General features: G+C 41.0%; 1 protein-coding gene across 1 annotated transcript in view; it reads left to right on the top strand.

Annotated features, from left to right (window-relative positions):
- FRAS1 (Fraser extracellular matrix complex subunit 1) overlaps nt 1–26,854 on the top strand; it is a 463,438-nt gene that overhangs the window by 192,887 nt on the left and 243,697 nt on the right. Inside the window, exons 5-12 of the mRNA XM_029235334.1 lie at nt 5,266–5,425; nt 7,139–7,272; nt 15,401–15,484; nt 17,168–17,269; nt 17,569–17,760; nt 22,430–22,519; nt 24,325–24,360; nt 25,989–26,136. Coding sequence (XP_029091167.1) covers nt 5,266–5,425; nt 7,139–7,272; nt 15,401–15,484; nt 17,168–17,269; nt 17,569–17,760; nt 22,430–22,519; nt 24,325–24,360; nt 25,989–26,136 — 946 coding nt within the window. The remainder of the gene's footprint in view (nt 1–5,265; nt 5,426–7,138; nt 7,273–15,400; nt 15,485–17,167; nt 17,270–17,568; nt 17,761–22,429; nt 22,520–24,324; nt 24,361–25,988; nt 26,137–26,854) is intronic.

Raw genomic sequence — 26,854 nt, 5'->3', positions numbered from 1 at the left:
GTGAGTATTTTGATAGAGATTGAGTTGAATGTGTAGATTACTTTGGGTAATATGAACATTCTAACAATATTAATTCTTCCATAGCATGAACACAGCATACCTTTCCATTTCTCTTTCAATTTTTTTCATTGATGTCTTTTAGTTTTTAGAGTACAGGACATTCACTTCCTTAGTTAAATTTATTCCTAGGTATTTTATTCTTTTTGATGCAATTGTAAATTGGATTGTTTTCTTTATTATTATGTAATGACCACATGTATTTTTTTATTATAGTCTTTGTTTTAAAGTCTGTTTTGTCTGATCAGAGTAGTGTTACTCCAGCTTTCTTCTCATTTCCATTTGCATGGAATATCTTTTTCTATTATTTCCCTTTCAGGTTATGTGTGTTTTTAGATCTGAAGTGAGTCTCTTGAATGCAGCATATAAATGGGTCTTTTTTTTTTTTAATCTATTCACTCTATATCTTTTGATTGAAGCATTTATTCCATTTACATTTAAAGTGATTATTGGTAAGTATGTACTTGTTGCTGTTTAGTTAATTGTTTTCTGGTTATTTTGGGTACTTCTTTGTTCCTTTCTTCTTCTTTTAGTCTCTTGTAGTTTGATGATTTTCTTTTTATTTTTTGTGTATCTATTGTAGATTTTTGGTTTGTGGTTACATTAAGGTTCATATATATTGATTGATATATATATGTATATGTGTGTGTGTATATATATATCTGTTGGTTTTAAGCTGATAGTTACTTAAGTTTGAACACATTCTAAAAGCACTACATTTTTAGTTCCCTCCACATGTTTTATGTTTTTAATGTCATGTTTTACATCTTTTTACTTTGTATATTCCTTAACTACTAATTGTAGTTTTAGTTGATTTTACAGTTTTTGCTTTTCAAATTTTACTTGCTTTTTCAATAGTTGATCCATTACCTTTACTATATATTTTCCTTTACAGTGAGATTTTTTTTGTTCATATATTTTCATATTTATGACCTTTTTTTTTGTTCATATATTTTCATATTTATGACCTTTTCTTCTCTGCTTAAAGAAGACCCTTTAACACTTCTTGTAAGGTCAGTTTAGTGGTGATGAAATCTTAGTTTTTGCTTGTCTGGGAAGCTCTTTATCTTGCCTTCAATTCCGAATGATATCCTTACTGGGCAGAGTATTCTTGGTTATAAGTTTTTTTTCCTTTCAGCACTTTAAATATATCATTCTACTCCCTTATGGCCTGCAAAGTTTCTGCTGAAAAATCAGTTGATAGCCTTATGGGATTTCCCTTGAATATTATGCATAGTATTCCTCTTGCTGCCTTTGAAATTCTCTCTGTCTTTTGCCTTATTAATCATGATGTGTCTTGGTGTGGATCTCTTTGGGTTCATCTTCTTTGGGACTATTTCCTTCCCCATGTTAGGGAAGTTTACAGCCATTATTTCTTCAAATAAGTTTTCTGCCCCTTTCTTTCTCTCTCCTCCTTCTGAGATCCTGATAATGCAAATGTTTGTATGCTTGATGTTGTCTCAGAGGTTCCTTAAACTATCCTCATTTTGAAAAATTCTTTTTTTTCTTTGTGCTGTATCGATTGGGTGATTTCCATTAATCTGTCTTCCATGTTGCTTATATATTCTTCTGTAACATCTAATCTGCTCTTGATTCCCTCAAGCATATTTTTCCTTTTAATTATTGTATTCTTCAGTTCTGATTGTTTCTTTTTTTATATTTTCTATCTCTTTGTTGAAGTTTTCCCTGTGTTCTACCATTCTTCTCCTAATTTCTATAAGCATCTTTATAACCATTGCTTTGAATTCTTTAGGTAAATTACTTATCTTTATTTCATTGGAGTTGTTTTTCCTGGGTTTGCTTCTGTGAATTAGGTGAAACAGTTATCTCTCCTGGTCTTAAAGGTGTGGCCTTGTGTAGAATTCTTCCTATGTAGATTTTGTGTGCCAGGTGGCCTTGGCAGTTGTGGCTGGAGCAGGATGGCAGGGGTGGGTTTTAGGGTATGTCAGTCAGGGCTGGGGCCTCCCTGGCATGATGCCTGGAACTGAAGTGGACACTGGCCAAGGCTTTCCTGAGCTGGATTGGGGTTGCTACCTTGGTGGCATGGCTAGAGGTGGAGTGGGCACAGGCTGGAAGGTGTGCTGGGGCCACCTTTGCAGGCCAGCTAGAGGGCAAGGTTCTTTTCAAACCACTGCCTCTGTGCTGGGACTCAGAGAGAGTGAGTTTGTGCATAAGCCCTTTAAGAGGGGAGTCTTGGTTTCCTATAGCTCTCTGGCTTCCCCCAATGTAAGTCCCACAGGTTTTCAAATCCAGTTATGGGGTCTCATCTTCCTGGTGCAGGTCTCAGGGCTGTGGTGCCCAATGTGGGGCTGGAACTCCTTACTTCTTAGGGAGGTCCTCTAAGTTTGTGATATTCATTCGGCTTTTGAGTTTCCTGCCAGGGGTATGGGTCACCTCCTACACATCTCAATGAGGTTTTTTTCTTTATATCCTTAATTGTAGAAGAGCTGTTCTGCTAGCCTGCAGGTTGTTCTTAGAGAGAGTTGTTCTATATGTAGTTGTAATTTTGGTGCATCCATGGGAGGAGGTGAGCTCAGAATCTTCCTACTCTACCATCTTTATCTTGCCTCCAGTCTTTTCTTATTGCTTGTAAATGATTTTATATAGTAGAGTATAATTCTAATTAATATAATTTGCAGTTTTTAAAAATCAGTTTGTCATTTGCCTTTTAAATTTTTTTTATAATATATATTTGACAGACTTAAAATTTTAACTCATCAGAACCTATTAATTTTTCTCTTACAATTTCTTCCTTTGCTTTTATGCTTAGACCTTCAAAGCATAAAGGTCCATTGCCTGCTATCTTTTATTAGCCAATAGTTTATTAGCAAGTTGTGGACTTGCCCATGTATATGCTACACTAAATTTGAAATTTTATATTTAATTATAGAAGAAGTAAAAATTGATAGGAGAGGACTTGGCCTTGGTATCCAAGTCTGTTGCCATGATCACAGTCAGCACATAGGTGTGAAAAGGAGTAGGAAGACCATGGACTCATGCAGTGGAGAGAAGGGAGAGGATCCTACCTGCCACTCCCCTTGCTGGCTCTTTCACAACTGCCTCGTTTAACCTTTACAATAACCAAGTGCACAAGATATCGTCCTACCACTTAAGTTTTCTAGACCAGGAAGCTGAAATCTAGAAAGATTACATCACACTCATAGTCCCCAAGTCAGGGAGGGCCGAGCTTGGATCTGAGAACATGCATGCATCCAAGGAAATCCGTGGTTCCCCCAACTCAGTGCATTCCTTGCATTTCTGCCCTCTTGTACTCCCAGTAAGTCCACCTAAAGAAAGTAATTTTCAGGATGGTAAGGTGAGGACTTGGTTCCCAAATAACTGGATGACCGTGACTACCTATTACTATTATTGTTACAATAATAGCACAGGTTATTAGTAATTCCAAAACGTCAGCCTTGGCATGCTTGCAACCTGGGAGCAATTTGCAGAAGAAAGGGGCAGTGACTTGTTAAGTAAGACAGAATCCTTTTGTGTTTGAGAGAGGTGAATAATTATTCTGGATGCTGGCTTGAGGAGAAGCAAGAGGATGTTTATTTTCTATGCTTCTCAGTGATACAGTTGAAATCCCCAGATTATATTTAGATGACTGAGTGCTGGGTGTGTGTGACGTTTTTAATAGAAGTCTGTATATGATTTGTGCTGAATCAGGTATCATCGTATGCTACATTTAATAGAGGCAAAGGAATACGATATTTAAGAAAATGTTATAAGAGGAAAACTTTATGGACTAAGCTCTTTTTTTTTTTTTTTTTTTGCGGTACACGGGCCTCTCACTGCTGTGGCCTCTCCCGTCGCGGAGCACAGGCTCCAGACGCGCAGGCTCAGCGGCCATGGCTCACGGGCCAAGCCGCTCCGCGGCACGTGGGATCCTCCCGGACCGGGGCACGAACCCATGTCCCCTGCATTGGCAGGCGGACTCTCAACCACTGCGCCACCAGGGAAGCCCTAAGCTCATTTTTTTTTTCATACATTTTTTAAAAGGCCACCACCATTCCACTCTGCCATTGAGAACATAACGTATTTTGACAGCTACTTCCCCAAGCAATCAACATACTTGTAGCTTTTTACATTCAGGGTTTACCCCTGCCCTCACTCTGCATCACATCTGAGAGTGGCCCATTTAGATACTTTTGGTGCTTAGTAAATCATATAACTCAAAACATAGATCTGTTAGATCACTGATACAGTGCCAGCTTTGGGAATGTCATATCCCAGCCTAAAGTGGGCTAGGGACATTCTGTGTGTGTAGATGGACACCCTCACCAGGAATGAGTTTGCTCTACAATTTGGACCAGGTGCCTCCTGCTGGCTATGACAGGTTCCCTGGGACCATAAGATCACTGGAACGGGAGAGAGAGAAAGAGGGGTGGGGGAAGGGAGAGAGAGAGAGAGAGAACACAAATATGGGAACTCATCAGGGTAAAAAGTAAAGGCCAAAAAAAAAAAAATAAAAGCATAATACAGAGTGGGAGCTATATTGAAAATAATATAACTATTATAAAGAATTCAGTAGATATACATGTATGTGTGCATATTTTACTTTGGTCTGCATAGAATTTTTTAAATGATGGGATTGGGGTCATTTTTATTTTATTTTTGTGCTTCTCTGAAATTTTCAAATGTAAAATTTTAGGGATAAAAAAGGAAAATACAACTCAATTTTGAAATTGGTCTCTGCACAGACCTACTGGAGAACGGACTTGAGGATATGGAGAGGGGGAAGAGTGAGCTGTGACAAAGTGAGAGAGAGGCATGGGCATATATACACTAACAAACGTAAGGTAGATAGCTAGTGGGAAGCAGCCGCATAGCACAGGGAGATCAGCTCAGTGCTTTGTGACCGCCTGGAGGGGTGGGATAGGGAGGGTGGGAGGGAGGGAGACGCAAGAGGGAAGAGATATGGGAACATATGTATAACTGATTCACTTTGTTATAAAGCAGAAACTAACACACCATTGTAAAGCAATTATACCCCAATAAACATGTTAAAAAAATAAATAAAATAAAATAGGTCTCTGACTTGGAATATTGCAAACCCTGGTCTCAGCCTTGCAAGCCTAGAGCCTTCTATCTCTCCTGAGCTCCATCCTTCATTTGTTTAAGAGAAGGCTTGTTTCTGTTTGGTCAGATGAAAGCCTATATTCTGACAATAATTTTCTTGTCTTTTTTTTTTCCCCTAACGCACAGCATGGGACAGAGTGGGCCTCCTCCCCATGCAGTGTGTGCTCTTGCACTCATGGGGAAGTCCGATGCACCTCCCGACCGTGCCCACCACTCTTGTGTGGACACCAGGAGCTGGAATTCATCCCTGAAGGAAGCTGCTGCCCAGTCTGTGTGGGCCCCGGGAGTGAGTATGAGCTTGTAGAGAGAGACCCTCTTTGCCTTTGAGGTTCACCTGGTGACATCCCAACTCTTCTCTTTCTTGCTCAGTGTGGTACAAAGATCCCTAACCCCATTCCTTATTGGAACTGAGATGTAGCCTTGCACGTGGCAGAAGCAATGTTGCAGAGACTGAGCTCCATTCCAAACTTGAGATTCTGAGACTCTCTGATTTATTATTTTGCCTTGGCCAGATGCAATCCCTCTGTGTTCATAGCTCCTAAGAAGGAAAGGGAGGAAGGACAAGACCCTTTGCTGTGGTTGCATAAGGCCAAGGTATTAATAGTTCCTCCTGCCTCTCGGTGGAGAGGACGAACAAATCACTTCTCCATCATGTAGTAACACTACCACTCATTCTGCTGGCTGGTCTTTCAGTTGACATAACATCTTTCTCCACGACACACCAAGTAGGAAGCAGGTATTTCATTTGTCTTTATGGCCTCTTCGCTGTGGAGATTATGCCTGCCTGCAAACCAAGGCATGGCTCAGCAAGCCAGGGGCATGCTTCCAGGCCCTCTCCTTAGAATCCATGCTTGGATCACGTACCCTTTTATTACATTTTAGGGATATATGTCCCTTTCCATTTTTATAATTAAGTAGTGTTTACTTCATGGTGAATATGAATTATTGTCATTTCTGTATTATATTCTCTCCTGGAGTATAATAGCTAAAATTACTCTCTTTAAATAGCACCTGGAAGCTACACTCTATCCTTGCCTTTTCCCTTTAAAAAGACCTCTGGTTTCTTTCTGATCCCCAGTTATTCCATTCCTGGTGACTGTTTACCCTGGAGAACCCTTCTGGGGATTAAAAAGTATGGTTAGGAAAGGATGAAAGTAGAATGCATTCCTCATGCATTTCAGATGTCATCAACCAGAAAAGGACAGGCAGCTGCTTTGGGCCAAATAACCCTACAAGTAAAAATACTCCAACAACAGAGTTTAGGGATAGGGTAGAGAGTGGGCTGTCTGGGTTTGTGGGCTCCTTTCTTACATTTTAGGGTGCTTTCTTGTTGGCTGTCCATGAGAAAGATCTATTGGGAGCATTTTGCCTGGAGAGATTAGACGATCAGGCAGCACCAACTCCATAATTTACTGGGTGCATAATAAAAATGCAGGGCCCTTTGTTCAAAAAGCAGCGGGAAAAAGCTTTTATTTTCTTCCATGGTTTTTGCAACCTGTCCTGTTTTTAATTTATTATTCATGTCACACTCCCTAAGGCACGGGGATATTTGCTGGGTGGGTAAGACCCCCCCCCACAGGTGCCCCGGGTCCCCCCGCTACTTGGTGCTTAGGGTACATGCACTCCCCAGTCACCCACACCCAGGTCCCTGCTATGGTTGGAGGGTGGCAGCTTTCACTGGGCATGGATTTGGGGCCAGGCTCCTGAGAACCCAGAAGGCAAGGAGGCAGCGGGGAGGTAGGGCCACGCATGAGTGAGACCCCAAACCCCTAGCACATGCTACCTGTCGCACCAGACTTCACTTATGAAACTCAGAGAGAAAGTTAAGAATTCCATACAGTGACTGCAGAGCAATACCCCAAGCACGGGGCCCCGTTGTTTGCACTGCGCCCCTGAGCACAGGGCCCTGTGTGACTGCACTGGCTGCACACGCATGCAGTCAGCCCTGGGATCAGCAAGTGCAATCCCCCCAGTAATTCTTATTGCTCTGACCTTCCAGAACCCTGTTCCTACGAAGGCCGTGTGTTTCAGGATGGGGAGGACTGGCCATTGAGTCAGTGCGCCAAGTGTGTGTGTAGAAATGGGGTCGCCCAGTGCTTCGCAGCTCAGTGTCATCCTCTGTTTTGTAACCAGGTAAGGAAGACAGCCTCAGAATGGATCCTTCACAGGCTGTTAACTTCACTGTTCAGGAACTTGGAGTCTCTTCTGAGATTTTGTCAGGCAGACCTCGGAAGTACTGAGAACAAGAAGCAAAGGCGGTTTTATTTTCCTTATACTTTTAGAGACCACCCCTGAGAGATTTCTTTTACCCTTAGATGCTACAGATAGGTCTAATTACCAGCCATTTAGGCTAATTGTTACATAATGAAACTGAGCCTTCAGGGTACGCATAAAGAAGCCCGCCAAACTCTAGTTGCAGATGTTCCAAAAATGTGAAGCGGAACATCTGGAAAATTCAGTAAGATGATCAGCGTTGTTATTGTTTTTCAATGCATAGGTATAGCCTGCTTTTTAAAGACATATGCGTGTCTTTGAACCTGATTATCCAGATGTGCCTTATTTAATTTTTATTAGATAATGATTCAAATTATGAAAGGATTTTCTCCAGGGAGGTTTAAAATAGGGGGACCTTGTTCTTCATTTAAAGCTGGTCTGATTTTCACAACATTAGGCTCTTCACACAGATTTACAATAGAAAATCAATTGCAAATAAATTTGGTGTACATGGTATTTTGTAGTTTTTTCTTCTTCCAGTAGCTCCTATGGATGTTTCTTAGCGGTTGACAGATAACCATGAAAGGAGTTTGCCTCCAGTTGAAAAATAGCTCATTTTTTGATCTAAGAAAAAGCTGCAAGCCAACATTCAGTTGATACAGAGCAGTACTTTGTGTCAAATAAAACAAAATCAATAACATGGCATACTGTGATAATTGGGCAATATTTTTAAAGGCAGACAAAAGGCAATTAGGCAAGAAATGCTAAATGCCAAATAAAGGGAAAATGTATCAATTTAAAGACTAGATTGTATTACCCACACTACAGCAACTACTGCACACATGTCACACCTCTCAATTCATCACAAAGTCTTGTCCTAGCTTTCAGATTACAAATGAGTTTCTTGGTAGAGTTGCATAATATCTTACATTCAGAAGATATTGTAGTGTTGGGGCATTTTGATTCACACATTTCAGGCTTTAGTCCCCTTGTGTAAGAAGGTTAATTAAGCAGTTTGCCACCATTACAATAAGGGAGGTGGGAGGATGGATAGAGGAAACACTCCATTGTGAATCTTCTGCTTTAAGTCTTTAAAAACCTAACCCTGACTGCATATCAGAGGTTAGCTTGGAATAATTGAAAGTACTGGTTCCCATTCTAAAAAAACGTTAAAGATAAATTCTGGCTTCTAACAGTACTCACTTATAGTTTGCATTGTTTAACTTAAAAAGATGAAATTTGTTGCCATACTTTAGAGCTAATTGCTATGCAAGCATTCTGAAGTCTTGGAAATAGATTGATCTTAATCACTCTTGCATCAAGTCTATAGTTTTGCCTTGACATTAAAAAATACCCAACTGGGCTTCCCTGGTGGCGCAGTGGTTGAGAGTCCGCCTGCCGATGCAGCGGATGCGGGTTCGTGCCCCGGTCTGGGAAGATTCCACATGCCGTGGAGCGGCTGGGAGAGGCCACAACAGTGAGGGGCCCGTGTACCGCAAAAAAAAAAAAACAACTGTCAGGCTATTTAAACCATTTTTCTTGATTTAATATCACTGTTAACCATTGGGTGTTCTGATGATATAAAGAGGTGCTGTAGAATTAGCGCCTTTGTTGGAAACATTCTCACCGCCACCATCTGCCCATCACCATCCCCACACTGGGGGCATATATTATGTGCTAATCATTAATTTTAAGAGTTTTTAATTTGCGTAACAACCCTATGAAGTAGGAACTATTATTATCATCCCACGTTATAGTAGATAAAACTGAGATACAGAGTTTAAATAATTTGCTCAAGGTACCACAGTTATGAACTGTCATTGCTTCTAACCTAGGCAGTTATACATGACAACCTCAACAGACCACACCTGACATATTTTTAACCATTACATTGTATCGCCTCCCAAAATGATGAGTTACATATCATTTATGTATAATAATAATCACAAAACAATAGTTGCTCACATCGTTGAGCATGATTGCAAGCCTTTTATATGTGTTAACTCATTCATTTTTTAAAACTCATTCATTAAAAAAAAAACACAAGTTCATCAGAAGAAATGCATTTCCAGGTGTTGAGCTTTAGAAAAATTTGATTTTTAATATAAAGTGGGTTTTTGTGTGTGTGTGTGTGTGGTACGCGGGCCTCTCACTGTTGCGGCCTCTCCCGTTGCGGAGCACAGGCTCCGGACGCGCAGGCTCAGCGGCCGTGGCTCACGGGCCCAGCCGCTCCGCGGCATGTGGGATCTTCCCAGACCGGGGCACAAACCCGTGTCCCCTGCATCGGCAGGCGGACTCTCAACCACTGCGCCACCAGGGAAGCCCATCAAGTGTTTTTTAAATTGTAAAAGGAATCTGTATTCCTTAAGGAAAGTTTGCAAAAAGCGGAAAAGCAGAAAAGAAAATGATCTTCCATATTTCCACCATTCCAAAAGATCACAATAGAATTTCTTTTGGAATTCAGTCCAATTTTTTGGTAGGCAAATGTGGATATATTTGTTTGCATAGTTATAATCAGATGTTAGGAGTTAGTGATCATCTCTGACAAAAGGAGAAATTCCTGTGTTCAAATAAGGGGTTGTTCCCTTAGTGTGTGATGTAAATTCATGCTGAAATTGCTTGCCTTCAGCTTCTGTCCAGATGCCTTGTGAACAGAGCCCTAGCCCATCCACATTTTTGTAGGCTCATTAAAATGTTCAGTCTGATGAGAGTTCTTCCTGATACTATTATCACCAATTTTTTTTAATACATCTTTATTGGAGTATAATTGCTTCACAGTACCTTGTTAGCTTCTGTTGCACAACAAAGCGAATCAGCCATATGCATACACATGTCCCCATATCCCCTCCCTCTTGAGCCTCCCTCCTATCCTCCCGATCCCACCCCTCTAGGTGGTCACAAAGCACCGAGTCCATCTCCCTGTGCTATGCGGCTTCTTCCCACCAGCCAGCTATTTTACATTCGGTAGTATATATACGTCAATGCTACTCTCACTTCACCCCGGCTTCTCCCTCCCACCCCATGTCCTCAAGTCCATTCTCTATGTCTAGCTCTTTATTCCTGCCCTGTAACTAGGTTCATCAGTACCATTTTTTCTTAGATTCCATATATTATATGTGTTAGCATATGGTATTTGTTTTTCTCTTTCTGACTTACTTCACTCTGTATGACAGACTCTAGGTGCATCCACCTCACTACAAATAACTCAATTTCATTTCTTTTTATGGCTGAGTAATATTCCATTGTATACATGTGCCACGTCTTCTTCATCCATTCATCTGTTGATGGACACTTAGGTTGCTTCCATTTCCTGGCTATTGTAAATAGTGCTGAAATGAACATTGTGGTGCATGTCTCTCTTTGAATTATGGTTTTCTCAGGGTATATGCCCAGTAGTGGGATTGCTGGGTCATATGGTAGTTCTATTTTTAGTTTTTTAAGGAGCCTCCATACTGTTTTCCATAGTGGTTGTATCAGTTTACATTCCCACCAACAGTGTAGGAGGGTTCCCTTTTCACCACACCCTTTCCAGCATTTATTGTTTCTAGCTTTAATGATAATGGCCGTTCTGGCCGGCGTGAGGTGATACCTCATTGTATTTTTGATTTGTGTTTCTCTAATAATTAGTGATGTTGAGCATCTTTTCATGTGCCTCTTGGCCATCTGTATGTCTTCCTTGGTGAAATGTCTGTTTAGGCCTTCTGCCCATTTTTTGACTGGATTTTTCGTTTTTTTTGATATTGAGCTCCATGAGCTATTTGTATATTTTGGAGATTAATCCTTTGTCTGTTGTTTCATTTGCAAATATTTTCTCCCATCAATTTTTTTAATACTACAATTTTCCCATTCCCAATATTGGTTAATCTAAGTGAATTGAACTTCATCTTCAGAGTTTTTTAAAAAAGATAAAAATTGGTATGTCTTCTGAGCCACTAAGTGTTTGAGAATTATTTTCTATTGTGCCTACATTCATGAAAGACAATTTGTAGGGTTCTACAATTTAAGGAGATTATAATCTTTTCCCATATCAACCCTATAAACTCTGTTCCATTAAATTCTGGAATTTAGTGCCATGGAGGAATCTGAGGTTTTTCTGCTTTCTATTCTGTTATATTCAGCTAGTTTACTCTGTTGAATTCTTGCAGGATGTTTCTTCATCTTTATATTTAAAACATTTTCCCAGGATATTTCCAAGTGAGGCGTCTTTTCACATAGTTTGCCTAGAATACTGTGAAGCCCTTTCAGTCTATATTCCAGGTGTGAAATGTTTTCTTTAGTTACGGCTTTGATTAGTCATGTCTGTTCCAATTATTCTCATTTCTTCAGAAACACCTATGATTCTTAGATTGCTCCCCTGCCTTGGTCACTTTCTCTCTCATCATTTTCACTTTTGTGTCTTTCCTCTGCTTTATGGAGAGAGCTTCTTGAGTTTGTGTTTACTGCCTCCAGTATAGATTTTAATTTGATGATTTTCCTTTAATTTTCTTTTAATTCGTCCTTATTTCTCCTATCACTGGTTCATTTTTTTTAACCCCAATGCTTTTTCTTTCTTTATCGCTTCTTCCTTCTATTTAATAAAGACTGCATTTTCTTCTATCTTACTGAAGTTGCAAAATGGCTTTTAAATCTTTTATTTTAGATCCTGCAGTACTTAGTTTTCAGAAATCTGTTCTTTCTGTGCATCTTCAGAATGTTATTACTTTCTATTGCTCTTTAGAGTTTTTTCCCCAAGTTCTTTTCTTTCTGTTTACTCAGCCTTGGTCAAGAGAAATCTGTCCATACCCAGTGCTTGAAAGCTGCAAGGGTAAGCGGCCTGCCCTTGGCTAATTCCCTTTCTTGGATCCATAGCCAGGTGCTAAGAAAGGTGCGTGTTTCCTCGACCAAGGGTCTGGCAGGTTTTCATTTAGTGTAGCTCTGTTGTACTGAGATCAGATATTTTTCTCTCTCCACTGCCCAACCCCCTTACATTTTGAATTCATGAAATGTAAAACTGTAATCCCCAATTTGCAAGGGTTCTCGCCATGTTTCTCGGTGACTCTGTGCTTTACATTTGGGTGTCTTCTTCCCCACTTTTCATCACTTCCTCCACCTCCCCCAACACACATACTTCCCACTCTTTTTGTTTTGTTTTCCTTTTTTTTTTACATTATGGGCTCTGATTAAGTAGAAAGACATCGAGGGAGTTGAAAGGCTAGGATGGCACTCTAATGGCTTCAAACTGCAGTGGCCGCACACTGAGGGAACAAACCCATGTTGTGTTTGATATTGGAAGGCAGAGAGTTGGGAAGAAATGATGGTTCTTATTTCTGTTTTGGTTTATAAAGCAAAGAAAGGCCACAGAAAGTCTTATGGTCAGTGGGACTTCCTCGGCCGTGGTAGGAGGTTGACTGTTCTACTTTTTGGTGGTAGAATTTTCATCTCATCTTTATACCTTCAGAGGTGATACAGGAGAAGATATTTTGTCAAGAGCTCTGAGCCATAACATACTATAAACTTTGTCATAAGTATTTTTATTTAAGGAATATGGAAAACCATAATTCAATCAGTTGACCCTCGAGCAATGTGGTTCGAAATATGTGGGTCCACTTATATATGGATTTTTTTCAATAGTAAATAGTACAGTACTACACGATCCATGGTTGGTTGAATCCACGGATGCGGAACCACAGATGTGGAGGAACCGTGGATACCTAGGGCTGACTATAAATTATATTCGGATTTTCAGCTGTGTGGAGGTCAGCTCCCCTAACCTCTGCATTGTTCAAGGGTCAACTGTATATCCTTAATGGTGGTCCTACCCGAAATTGTAATGACATTAATCATACGTTATTTTGGCATTGAACTCCTGTGATTACTGAGGGTACCATATGAGACATGGGGTTGGCAAACTTCTTCTGTAAAGAGCCAGATAGTGAACATTTTCAGCTTTGTGTGCCATATAGTTGGAACAACTTCTCAACTCTGCCATTATAGCACAAAAACACCCATAGATAATACGTACATGAATGGATGTGGCTGCATTCCAATCAAAGTTTATGGAAATTGGTGGTGGGCTGGATTTGGTCATCAGTCCCTAGCGTACTAGCCCCTGGGTAGTCTGTAGGTTTGGAAGGGCAGTTCTACGAAGACCAGAATAATAGGATTCAAGTGTATGATAGCCACAAAAATGTACAGCTAAAACGCCTTTTCCGTTTCTCTAACCCACTTTGCTGCTCACCTTCTTCTTACTTGCCTCTCCAGTCCTGCTTATAGAACACCAGCCCAGATGGGATCTCAATTCTCAGTCAAGAAGTTCTCTCACATAATGGGATATTTTCTCTTTAAATGCTTTTCCTCCCTGCCCTTTATGGGCTCTGTTTGTGAAGAAAGGTTTTGTTTCTGTCAATGAAATACATAATTATTGCCAGTAAGAATCGGAAACTTGATTTTCCTGTACCAGCCTCTACACAGTTAGTTATCTGCCACCCATACCTCCCACTCTCCAGTTGACTCTGCCCCTGTCCTTGGGTTTACTCCATGCTGGATAAGATAGATTCATACTACCTCTGTATTTCTGTTGAAGATTTGTGATCATGACATTTGTCCCCTGTTTACTTAACGTTGTAAACATTCATTGTTTCCTTCCATAAACTTACTGAATAGTGAGTATGACATCAGATATACCTTTATTTTTACTTCCTCACTGAAATTTCATTAAACTCAAGAGTTCTGAGGTCAAGAAATGCTCAATGATTTCAACGCATGTCCAATTTTCACATACTCTATTAAACATCAATGGTCATAATATTTTTACAGAATTATAAAGAAATAAGGTAAACTAAAGCAGAGAAAATAGTTGTCATGTGAATTCCAGTGATTCAGGTGTTTGAAATAAATTCCTATTAGATAGGAATGCATTAATCTAGCTGATCATGTATAATTGGGTTAAAAAAGCCACTAAAGCATGACTGGAACTTTCCATGAAAAATTAAGGTTACTTGACACCCCCCTACACACATGCCCCAAAGTACACCAGCCTTCTTTTCTTGCCGAGGGAATTCCACAGCAAACCATGATAATAAAATCTCATTCTCTGCTTTTTGTAAGAGAAAGTGCAGCTAACTGTTCAGGAGGTATCTTCTGTATAAGATCTACCACTTCTTAGTCACTGAAACTTGGTTTATTCTAATCCTCCTTCTCTTGGCTTTAATTTGCCTACCTTCCTTCCATTCAAAAGGCTGTGGTGATGTCAAAGTGAGAAGCTGATTCTTTGGCATTAACGAGGAGATTGTTGCTGTGAAAATTCTTAGGGCAGTGGTGACAAAGGGTCTAATATTCTGGGGGTGCAGGTGATAGAGCTGAAACTGTAGGAATAAGGCGGTAGGGGTTCTTTGGGCATTTAGTGTTTGTCACCCACATTTCTCTGCACTGGCTTATTCCTAGATATCTAGGGGCATGACTGATTTTTTTTCATGTTAAGGACCTCCTAATGCATATATATAAACGTGTGGATTCCCATACAGATGCAAAAGAATAGTGAGATAGTTTATCAAGGGAGGGATACCTTCACTTTGAGATTAGCAGTGACTCAGCAGGAGGGTAAATGTTCTTAAGTGTTGAATGGTTGATGCCCTGAAGTCCCTCTGCCAACCATTTACTATTACCAGGTCAGCTCTGTGACCTCGGACAAGTCACACAACCTCTCTGATCTTTAATTTTCTTGTTTGTGAAGGCGGGATAAGAGCATCTACTTTACAGGGTCACGTAAAACACTTAAAACAGTACCTGGCAAACACGAAGTACTATTATTATTGTTATTAGTTGTGCTTTTGTTTGTTCTTAGAAGTGGATGGGACTTGAGGAATGTGCAAACTTCTTAAGAGTCACACTGCCCTGAAAAGTGCTCATTCTTATCAAAGCACCAGGTGACTAATAAATATTAAATGAGAGGAAATTGCTGTTTCTGGAGGCTTGAGGCACATGATTGAGTTGGCTGTGAGTGAAATTTTCCTACTGTTGTGGATTTTATTAATACTACCTTTTGATGGACTGCTTTTGGGGTGTCAAGGATGAAACTGTGGTCCGAGTCCCTGGGAAATGCTGCCCACAGTGCTCTTTGCGATCCTGCTCTGCAGCTGGCCGAGTTTACGAGGTAAGCTTTGATGTGCCCCATGTAGATGTTTTGACATCCATTCTTACACATCTGCCCTCCTAACCACCATATCTCCCCCACCCACGTCTGACTCTTTGCCAGGATTAGTAACTCAGTTCATAAACGGCTTTTTTCTTCTCTTCATGGGAAGCCTTTGTGAAAAAATTAAATCGGAGGGGATTAGAAATACAAAAGAATGTGCTGGCAGGCGGTACCTGGTTCATGAACCTTGGTGAACTTACTGTTCACACATCTTGAAGGGAAAAAGGACTGTCATTGGTTACTGTCAGTTTACACTTATGTTGGAGGCTCTGGGAATGTCTGCCTGCTTTGGTTGGCTTTTATGCACTGATATCCAGAGACAGTGTCCCCCTGCCTTACAGTGGGGTCGGGAGCATGGGAGTGGAAGGTGAGAGAGGGAAAAGGGCAAGAAGCTGGGGGTGGTGGACCCTGAAAACTTGAAAGTACTATTGGGGCAGTCTAGCTAACTACCCAACACATGGTACGTACTAAATAAAAGTAAGTGCAACAAGTTGAATGAATGAATGAATGAATGTTCTGACTTGGGAGTGCCTAGCTGAGGCAAAAGAAGGTTACATTATTCAAAAGCAAAGAATATATAAAAAATTAACCCATCTGCTTCCCTTGTTTGCTGGTCATTCTAAGGAAAACCAAATAGAAATTGGGATTTTTGACTCTCAATAGAGAATCTGGAACTGAGTATTAGGGGATGGATGACACAAATTCTAGACGGGTCCCTTGAAGTATAAATGAAAATAACTAAAGGGGAAAGGATTTTTGTATATATTAGATCTGTGCTGTCCAATACAGTAGCTACATATGTGCTAGATTAATTTCTTCTGGAAGAGAGAGCCTCTATACCTGTTATGGTGTCCTTGGCTGCAAGCAACAGAAATGCTCCTCTAAAAGTAGCTAAAATGAAACATTTATTATCTCATATAACAGGAAGCCCAGAGGTGGGACAGTTGCAGGGTTGATCAATCCAGGTCTCAATGATGTTGTCAAGGATTTTCACTCTTCTGATCTTTCCACCCTGCCGTCCTCAGCATGTTGGCATTTGCTTTCTGTCTTGTCACCTCATGCCCCAGTGTGGCTTCCACAGCTTCAGGCAGTTTGTCCTCCACCAATCATGACTAAAGCCTGGTGGAAGAAAGGGGTGGACTTTTCTTCCTTTATGGGGGAGAAGAGTCTTTTCCTCAAACTCTACTGCTCTAGCACACTTCCCCTGAGGTCCCCTCCATTGGGACTGGGACCAAGTCTGTGCACTGGCTGCAAGGGAAGCTGGGAACGTGAGTGTGTAGCAGTGAGAACTGGGTCTCCCAGCAAAGAAGAGCTAAAGAATGACCATCGAGTAGCCAGCAAACAGGGTCTTCCTATTAATCTTGAAGTTCCAGGCCCTCTGTGTGTCTGGCAGAGAGCAGGCCCTCAAGGCATCTGTGGAATGAATATAGTTGGATGCAAACGAATCCCAAGTTCTCTTTGGACATGTATTGACTTTTTTTCTTAGAGCCTCTTGCTGCCTAGATGATATTATTTCTCAGGAGTACATTCGATATGGCTCAATTAAGAACTATGATAAAAAATTGTGTCATGTGCCTTGTGTTTCTACTTGATATATGTGACATTTGATTTTCCACTTTTTTGTTTCTTTTCTTCACTCAGCATGGTGAGCAGTGGAGTGAAAATGCCTGCACCACGTGTATATGTGACCGGGGTGAGGTCAGGTGCCACAAACAGCCCTGCCCTCCATTAAGATGCGAAAAGGTATTTGAGAGTGTGTAGCTTGATTTTTGAACCTTTATTCGGGGTCATTTAGGAAATGCATTTCTTAGTCTAGTGTGTCCTTTGAGGGAGTCAAAAGTTTTTATGATGCTCGGAAGCAGGAAGGACCTGCTTCCCAGGAAGGAGGGGGAGGGGGAGGGGAACGTGCCTCAGCTGGGTTAGGTGGGGGAAGAAAACAGCACACAGAGTTGGTGTTTTATGTCCTTCTGCCCCATCAGGTCGGATGTTTTCGCGCCCTCCTGACCACTGCCCTTTCCCTGCCGTTCTCTCTGTTTCCTCAGGGTCAGAGAAGGGCTCAGCGTCATGGGCAATGCTGCGAGGACTGTGTGTCTCCTGCTGGAAGCTGCTCGCATGGGGGGCTTGTGCGGTACCAGGATGAAATATGGAAGGGCTCGGCCTGTGAGTTCTGCACGTGTGACCGTGGCCAAGTGACCTGCCGGACTGGGGAGTGTGCCAAAGTGGAGTGTGCCCAGGTAAGAAACGAAGGCATCTCCATTTGGACTGTAAGGCTGTCTCCAGCGGGATGGGTGGTCCCTCACCTGTCCCTTCCCTCTCGGCAGCAGAGGGGACGACCAGGTTGAACGTTCAATTTCAAGGAGGCTTTTAGCATGAGGCTTCTGTGGTGTAAAGTAAATGCCACTCTTTGTTTAGACTGATTTGGAGCAGCCTCCTGGAGCTTTTAGCTCTCAGTGCATCTGGTCAGATGGGAAGCCCTGAGCCAGAGACATGGACTGGAAGGGATGACATGGGACATTAGCCTATCAGTCAGCACAGCTGGGCCTCACTGCTGGTGGCCGCCCAGTTCGCTCTGGTTGTGAAACAGAGTCCGCAGGTGCTCCGGTGGCCCGCTTTCTGTTGCAGGCCCCGCTGACAGCGTTTAGCAGAAAGGAGAGCCAAAACCTAGAGGCTGCTTCTGTGAATCCATCAGGAAAGAAAATGAAATGTGTTTTTGTCATTGTTTTTGTTTTAAAGAGACAGGGAGGGAGACCTCATAAATAATTAACTCTGTTGACCTCTGTTGACTTCTGCTGTCTGCAGAATTTCTAGAATCTTCTAACAAAGTAGGCTCTGTTTGGACTATAGATGTATACTGTGGGGAGATGGCTTTTTTTCCCCTTTGCACCCGATTTTGATCGCTGTACAACAAACTGCTTTTAAAGCTGTGTCCTTCTCCCTTGCCACTCCTATCTGCCCCACCAGTTTCCCGTGGGGTTGTGAACTTGAGTCGGTGAGGGAAACTTGGAAGATCTGAAGCGCTGGGTGTCTGTGAAGGCATTTTTCTTTCTACTTCTCCCCTACGCCTCAGCTCCTCTCAACACGGTTCCCGAAGAGGAACAGCCATTCAAACAGGGCTGTCAGCGACAGAGTTCTTTTTCATGTTGCCTTCTACTTCTGTGTCTTGGTAGAGCTGAGACACATGTAGGTAAAGAGGGTCCTGCTTTTTTTGCAGATTTATTTCCCTCTACATGCCTTTTCATTGCTTTTCTTTCTTTAGGTCAGGGGAATCAGAATGGTTGGATGAAGATGAGAAAAACCCTAGTCAGGGCCCTTTTCTGTCTCCCTCGCTCTCGGGCTGAGGCTGAGCTTCCTGGCCTCGGCAGTCTGCCCAGGGGATGCTGGGTTATTTCCAAGGTTTTAATGTGTCTAATATCCCAGGGTTTATGGAAAATCTGGGAGAGGGATCCTGGTAGGGTGGGTCCTTTAAGCCACCTATTTTCAGTCAGGTCTAAACAGAGAGTCTCAGGCACAGAAAATAATTTGACCTGCTATCCCCAATGTAATGCATTTCCAAGTACCTGCCAGTCTTCCATGGCTCCTGCCTTTGGTAGCATAAGCCAGTTCCTGTCCTCTGTTCTTAGGAAAATGGGGAGCAGCTGCTTCAGTAAGTGGAAAGGGCCTCCGGGTTCCCCAAGCCACCCCATAGCACTATCTCGTCCCAACTCATCCTCCTCCCAGTATTACCCATCTTCTCTTTTTTTTTTTTTTCGGTACGCGGGCCTCTCACTGCTGTGGCCTCTCCTGTTGCGGAGCACAGGCTCCGGACGCGCAGGCTCAGCGGCCATGGCTCACGGGCCCAGCCGCTCCGCAGCATGGGGTGTCCTCCCAGGCCCGGGGCACGAACCCATGTCCCCTGCATCGGCAGGCAGACTCTCAACCACTGCGCCACCAGGGAAGCCCTCCATCTTCTCTTTTATGAATTGAGGACTTCTAATGCCTTTAGTCAGTCTATTTCTGCAGATCTTGAATCAACTAGCACATACCCATATTTTGTTTTAAGGCACTGGGTTCTAAACTGGATATACTACCAGAGGTGAAATTTTAACCAGAATTGAATCTTACACAAATATCCCTTAACCTTCCTTCTGTGCCATACTTCTGTAAATAGCTCTGGCTAATGACATTATGAAAGCCTGGGATACTAACTTCCTAACTTCTGCTTGGCTTGGAGATAAAAAGATGAATAAGACACATTTTAATCTCAAGAGTTCCCAGGCTTTGGTGGAAGTCAGATACCAAAACAGAAATTATAATCTACAGGGGCAACAATGGTTATGAATTAATATGAATTAAATGCCTTAGGAGCACCTGGAGAAAATGGCTAAATCTGCCAAGGGGAGCAGTGAAAGTATGCTACTAGCATTTTTATTCAATTCTGCCCTACTTTCTGCCTTTTCTAAAATATATCAAGATCATTTGATTTCTAATCTTGCATACAAAAGGTGGAATAAGTCTGAGTGTGTCTACATCTGCAAAGGTGCAGAAAAGTAAACCTCTAGAGAAAGAGGCAAAATTGTGCACCTGCAACCATTGTAATAATTGTTGCCCTGTTATCAACAGCAGCGTTCCGAATTGCACTGAAATCAGCAAACAGTTTTTCTTTGTTAAAAAAAGGAGAAAGTGGCATGAGCCTTGTCTTTGATATATAAAACCAAATTCCTGGACTCGGAAACATAAGTAAATCAACAGTAGAATAGTGCAATATGACGATTTCCATGTGTTTCTATATTTAGTATTATCTTTGAGCATGAATTCAGAAGAAGAAGTCAATTTACTTTTTTTTTTAAAAAAGGACTATTAGCTCGCATTCATGTATGAGGGATAAAGTGATGGGGGGATCAAAGCTTGTGGCAAAGTGCACGGAAGAGGGTAGGCATGCCGTAAACGTGAGGTGCCTTTCCTTTCTCCAGCAGAGGGAAATTCCCGCAAAAGAGTGTTTTCTTTTGCAATGGGCAGCTTAGTGGAATAACAGGGTCTTTCGTCTGATGGATGAATGTTGATGTGATTCAGTGGAGAGGGGTTAGCGAATTCCATCTGGCCTAAGCAGCAGAATCCTCTTAGAAAGAAAAAAGTTAGCTTTGTTTCACAAAGCAATTTTTCTCAAAGCCAAAGTCAGATGCTAATTAGAGCAAGCTCCCCACCACAGTGAACTGATGCAGATTGGGGCATCCAGATGTCTATAAATAGCAAATCTATTTAGCAATTCCTACCTCACCAAACCTGCATCCTTGTTCCCCAGGAGCAGGGCTTGCTGTTATTTACAGCAGCATTTGAAGACTCAGAAAAGCTACCTTCTTTGCCTTATCCGGGTGATGCAGGGTCCATTTTCAGTTCTGTCTGTAGGTATTGTAGCGGGCACTTAAGAATCTCTCATGCGTTTCGTCTTTAATAGGAGTACACATACTCTGTCTTGTTTCAAAACATTGTTTTAAGTGACTTAGATTACATGTTTATAAACCTCTTTATATGCTTTGAAAGCAAATTTCACTGTGTTTGTGGGTTAGGCCTTCACTACCAGCTGGTTTGTCACGTTTCTGCAAAACAATTTATATGTAAATACGTCTGTTCCTTATAGCACACCCTGCTCTCCGTTGGCCTCTGGTTGGCATGAAATTTTGAGGAACAGTGATCTATCTAACTCCCTCCTTTTTGAAATAACTTTTCACATACTATAAAAAGTTACAGTCATTCATATATTTTTGTGTTTCTTTTAAAAGGGATCTTTTCCTTCATTAAAATAATACATATTCATTTTAGAAAATTGAAGGCTCAAGAGAAATAAAAAAGAGACTTTAAAGTCCATAATGCTACAATTCAAAGACAACTAATGCTTTTATTTTATATTTTTCTTTAGTGTACAGCATTTTTAAACATAAAATATTGTGATTATTCTGTTTATGCAATTTTACATTATTCCATTTTTACCTATGATGGTTTTTGCACTTCAAATGTAATATAAATCACAAATTAAATAATGTCTTCATGTAAAGAAACATCACCATCTTTTAGAAAGTAGATATATCTTTAGAAAGTAGAAAGTGCTTTAAAGAATACTCTTTAGCCTATAGATATTAGATGTTAGTATATTTATATGAAAAATTGTAAATAGAGGTTGTATTTTTAATAGCCGCTTCCCTGGGAGGTAGGACTACAGTGAAATTATGTTTTCTAAGTTATAGAATTCAGAATTATTTAATTTTTTATAGTAAGCATTTATTATTTTGTGATAAAAATTAAAAATTTGAAATGATTGATGTTGGGAAGTTAAAATGATAACTTTAATATCTACCTTCCTAGGGTGGCATGTCTTTCCTTCCCCTTATAATTTTTTAAATAGTGATTATGTGAACTGGGTAACAGTTTCAGAATATTGAATAGAAATTAGTCTTCTGCTGCTTAATTTATGCCCGAGACTTCGCCTGTGCATATAGGGATGTGTCTGATTTTGTATTCAGGGGAAAGTGTTGGGTTGATTTGAGCACTGTTAATGAAACCAACTCACAAGTTCAAGCCTTGTATATTTAAGGTAGCCTGATCCTTTTCTGAAACTCATAACTTTCCAAGACTATAACATTACTCTTGGCCATTCTTCTTCTTCGTGTGAATTCCTGGTCATGGGTAGGAAATCATGCACAAGTATCACCAGAACTGGAAAGCAAAAGCACTTGGAGGAAGGGGTGAGCTGTATTGACTAGGCTTTTCATAGGAAGATAGCACAGGGGAGATGGAATAAGCCGTGGGCCAAAGGAGAGGGGTGAGTTAAGGTTTTTCATTCCAGTCAGGGAATTCAGCCGCTTCGCAATTCAGCGCTGCTACCTGGAGATGTTAATTTGATATGTGCCTGTGCAACCCTTACTTCTACAGGGTGAAGAATTAATTCACTTAGATGGAAAATGCTGTCCTGAATGCGTTTCAAGGAATGGTTATTGTGTATATGAAGAAAATGCAGAATTTGTGAGTATCAGGCTAATGACCGAAGACTAACAAAAATTAATCATCCAAAACTAATTTAATAAGGGGGCATTTCCTTCTCATTTCTTTTACCCATTCATTTGTTTAACGAACGTGATTGCACACCTACTATGTTCCCGGTATTGGAGATACAGAAGCCGACACAGCATGCAGAGTCCCTGCTCTCAGGGAGTTTCCGTTCTAGCGTGGGGACACACACAACAAACACACGTGTCAGGGGGTGATGGGTGCTGCCTGGAAAACAAGGCAGCTGGGGAGTAACTGAGGGGGGGAGGTGCTCTTTTACGTCAGATGATGGGGGAAGTCTTCTCATGAGGAGAAATTTGAGCAAAACCTGAAGGGAGTGAGGGAGCGAGCCAGGGATATCTTGGGGGAGAAACATACCAGGAAGAGGGATCAGGAAATAAAAAAAAACAGTGAAGCAGAAGTGTGCTTGGCATGTCCAAGAAAGTGAGTTTGGCTGGAGGCAAGGAATGAGGGGGAAAGGAGTTGAGATGAGATCCAGCAGGTAGCCTGGACCCTGGTTTTACCCTGATGCCGATGGGAGCTTCTGGGCAGTTTTGATCAGAACAGTGCTGTGATGGGGCTTACGTGCAAAAGGATTACTTTTGCTGCCACGTGGGCCAGTGAGGGGGGGGGGGGGCGCGAGAGTGGAAGTAGGTGGTCCGTTTAGAAGGTTTTTGCAATAGTCCAACTCTAAAACTCTATTAGCTAAAGCTTTATTTCTCCCTAAGTTATATACCCCAAAGGAAAAATTATATACCCCAAAGGAAAAATATTTATCTTAATCTCTTCAAATTTGCTCTATTTATATAGCCCTTATTTTCCACATGGGGTTCTTGGAATGTTGATAAATTCACTGTGTTCTTAAAAGTATGCCAGTTGATCGTAAGTACAATTGCATCATTGACCAATCAAAAAGGGATTATAAGAATTAGGATTAGGTACTTTGATTTGTGAAGTGATTCCTACACCCTTTTTCCTCCCGGTTTAGGCAAACTGCATCTGTCAACCTGCCAGTTTTTTGTATAAGCTGGGCATGTAGTATTGCATAGGGTTAACATTCAGGCTCTAAGTTCAAATCCCTACTTTGCCACATACTGACTGTGACCTTGGGCAAGTTACTTAATCCTCAGTTATAGAGATAAAAATAGTACTTACCTCATTGGTCTATTGAGATGATATGTATAAACTTAGAACAATATCTGGCATATAAGAAAGCTTAAAAATGTGATCATTACTATGGTTATTATCATGCTGTTGGCATTGTTTGTTTCGTATTGATATTTCATCATTTAGTCATCCTTGTTTCCTAAGAATTTAGGAGATTAAATTCTGTAAATATTGAACTCAAGTTTTCTCTCTCAATCACAGTATTAATTTCCCTGTCCATTTTTGGAGGTAAACTAAGCCCAGTGGAATTAAACAAAAGCAAGTTGTTTCAAATAAGCACAAATCCCCGTGATGCTCCAGTACCATATAAGTTTCAAGAATTTGCTCTTATAAGCTTAGATCTCTTGACTGCAAAGTCCTTCGTATTGAGGGGAATTGAAGCCAGATACCCCAGCACAAAGTGAGAATAAGAACTCAAAAATATTCGCTAGGCATGTTGTCTTCACCTCATATTGCTTGTTTCTGATATAGATAGATCTTATTTCTACTCATAACCAGTGAATGAAGTTGCTTGTTACTTGGGGAGGAATGGATGTTTCCTAATGAAAAGATCAGCCTAATGGTGTTTTTAGTGGTATAATAATAAATACGTTTCTGTTTCTCTCTGTTTCTAGATGTCCTCAAATGCGAGTAAAGTTAAACATATTCCAGTAAGTATAGATTTTTAGCTTGTACATAGATATGTATAAAATCCTTTTAAGCAATTATCTGCATAAACTCTCCTGGGGAACCTTAGTGCCTTAGTACTTTTAACAGGTATATTTGCTGACAATGTGGTCTGGGATTAAGAATTGTAATGATAACCAAGACTTGGATTTATTGAATTTATCCTCCTTTCTTTTTTTTTTTTTTTTTTGCGGTACGCGGGCCTCTCACTGTTGTGGCCTCTCCCATTGCGGAGCACAGGCTCCGGATGCACAGGCTCAGCGGCTATGGCTCACGGGCCCAGCCACTCCGTGGCATGTGGGATCTTCCCGGACCGGGGCACGAACCCGTGTCCCCTGCATCGGCAGGCGGACTCTCAACCACTGCGCCACCAGGGAAGCCCTATCCTCCTTTCTTTAGCTTATTTTTTTGCCCCACGAATGATAATTAACACTTCTCCAACTACAAGCTCCTACACAGGTCCTTTCCCTTTCTTGTGATGATTTTCTCCTCAATTTTTCTGGCCTGGAAAACTCAGTTTACCCATCAGCACAATTTCATGTACTGCAGAGCACTGAAGAGAGAGCTTTTTGGGTCTGGGGTGTGTTTGTTCCCCAGGCACTACTGAGTGTTCATTCTCTCTAAGTTGTTTGCAGGACAACGTTGTATGATTTCTTTTTAAGGGAAAGTGCAAGCGTGTTTGTTCACATGAGCAAGCTTACAGTTTTTGAGGTTATAGAATAAGGGGGCCAGGAACCCAGTCTGCCTTGAAATGGAAGAAAAGCAATTCTACCTTCTCAAGATAATATTCCTCATTTTTCTAACACTGTCATTCACTGTTGCTGAATACTGTCACATTAATTGTTTGGAATGTTTAACATCAGCTGGCTTAATAAACATTTTATCAGAGCTTTATTTTCAAGTATGCTCTTTTATTCTGTTTTGTTTTACCTTTTCATCTCCCTAAACATTCTTGTAGGAACCTTTTCTCCTTTCTATCTCCAGGGTGAATAGGACAGCAAGCAAAAAGGAATTGCTCTTTATAATTCACTTTGGACTCTCTCTCAAAGTACTAATGTTTATTACCATTGTGTGCTTGGCTGAAAAGAATATTCATGGCACATCCACAGCCCACTAAAAGTGGGTATGCAAGAGCTGTCATTTTTAAAATACAATGACCCTACTGTTACTCTTACTGTAATAACAATAAGGAAATTCAGGGTTTTAAACAGATTCCTACTGTTATTATAAAGACTGTATTTAATGTACCTGCTAATCACTAGGTACATAGTAATCCCCTTTTGTGTGGTTTTTTTTTTTTGCTGAGATAAGTTTGAGAAACAAGTGTTATGTGCTTCCTGCTTATTCTGGAAGTTCCAGTATGCTTTCGCACTTTATCTTTCTGCCTGGATTCTACATTAAAATAAACCAATTATAAACAAAGAAGGAGAGATACTATCCTTTTAAATTTAGAACTCTTCTACCACTGTCCTATTTCAGAGTTAGCTTTGAGTTAGGTTTGACAAGGAGCCTTCACCTTGTCTCTTATGGAAATTATACGTTCTCCACCAGCAAACTGTCTTCTGAATCTTTGCACTCTGGTAACAGTGTCATTCTTTACCGTTTCCTGCAGGAGGGGGAGAAGTGGGAGGATGGCCCTTGCAAGCTGTGTGAGTGCCGGGGGGCTCAGGTAACTTGCTACGAGCCCTCTTGTCCTCCGTGTCCGGTAGCCACACTAGCTCAGGCGGTGAAGGGACAGTGCTGTCCAGATTGCACATCAGGTGGGTCCATGTCCAGTTTATTTCTGCTGAGATGTTTTTACTGCCAAAAAATTCAGAGAGATCTCCTCTCCTCCCACCCCTTGCTTCATTTTCTTTAGTCACCCACTGCGTTTGTTTGTTTGTTTATTCTTAATTTTTCTAACAAATGATGCTTTGTCCATGTGTTTGCCAAAGTCTACTGATTATGAGTATGTGACCTTGCACAAGTCATTGGTCCTCTCCGAATCTTAATTTTCTTGTTGATAAAACAGCCTTATCTACCTTGCAAAATTATTGTGAACATCAAATAACATAATATTTGACAACTTGTAAAAGCAAATATATGCATTAGGACTGTTCCATTGTTGAAGATAGAAGAAAAATTGCTGAAAGTTTGTTATGGACGTTCATTTCTTTAAGGTGAACTGTTAAACAGATGGCTTTTGGAGTTCTCAGATGGGTTTTTGAAGTTTAAAGACTCATTAATTTCTTCCAAAAGAAAATTTTATCTACTTGTTCTGCAACTCTGCCTTCGAATCACCTGGGGTTGAATTAGTTCCAGTTAATAATTGTTGGCAAGCACTAAAGCTGCTCTGGCTGAGCAGTAATTTGCCTATAAGCTCAGTCTCTCTTGGAGAAGTGGCATTTCCTTCTATTCATATTTCATAATTAATTGTTTTCATCTATGGGTTGCAGTTTTTCATATAGGCAGTTGCGCTTATACTCAATGTGTTCTGGC

This window comes from Monodon monoceros, unplaced genomic scaffold, assembly GCF_005190385.1.
Source record: "Monodon monoceros isolate NGI ecotype Baffin Bay Population unplaced genomic scaffold, NGI_Narwhal_1 Super_Scaffold_20, whole genome shotgun sequence".
Lineage (NCBI taxonomy): Eukaryota > Metazoa > Chordata > Mammalia > Artiodactyla > Monodontidae > Monodon > Monodon monoceros.
This window is presented reverse-complemented; position numbering and strand designations above follow the sequence as displayed.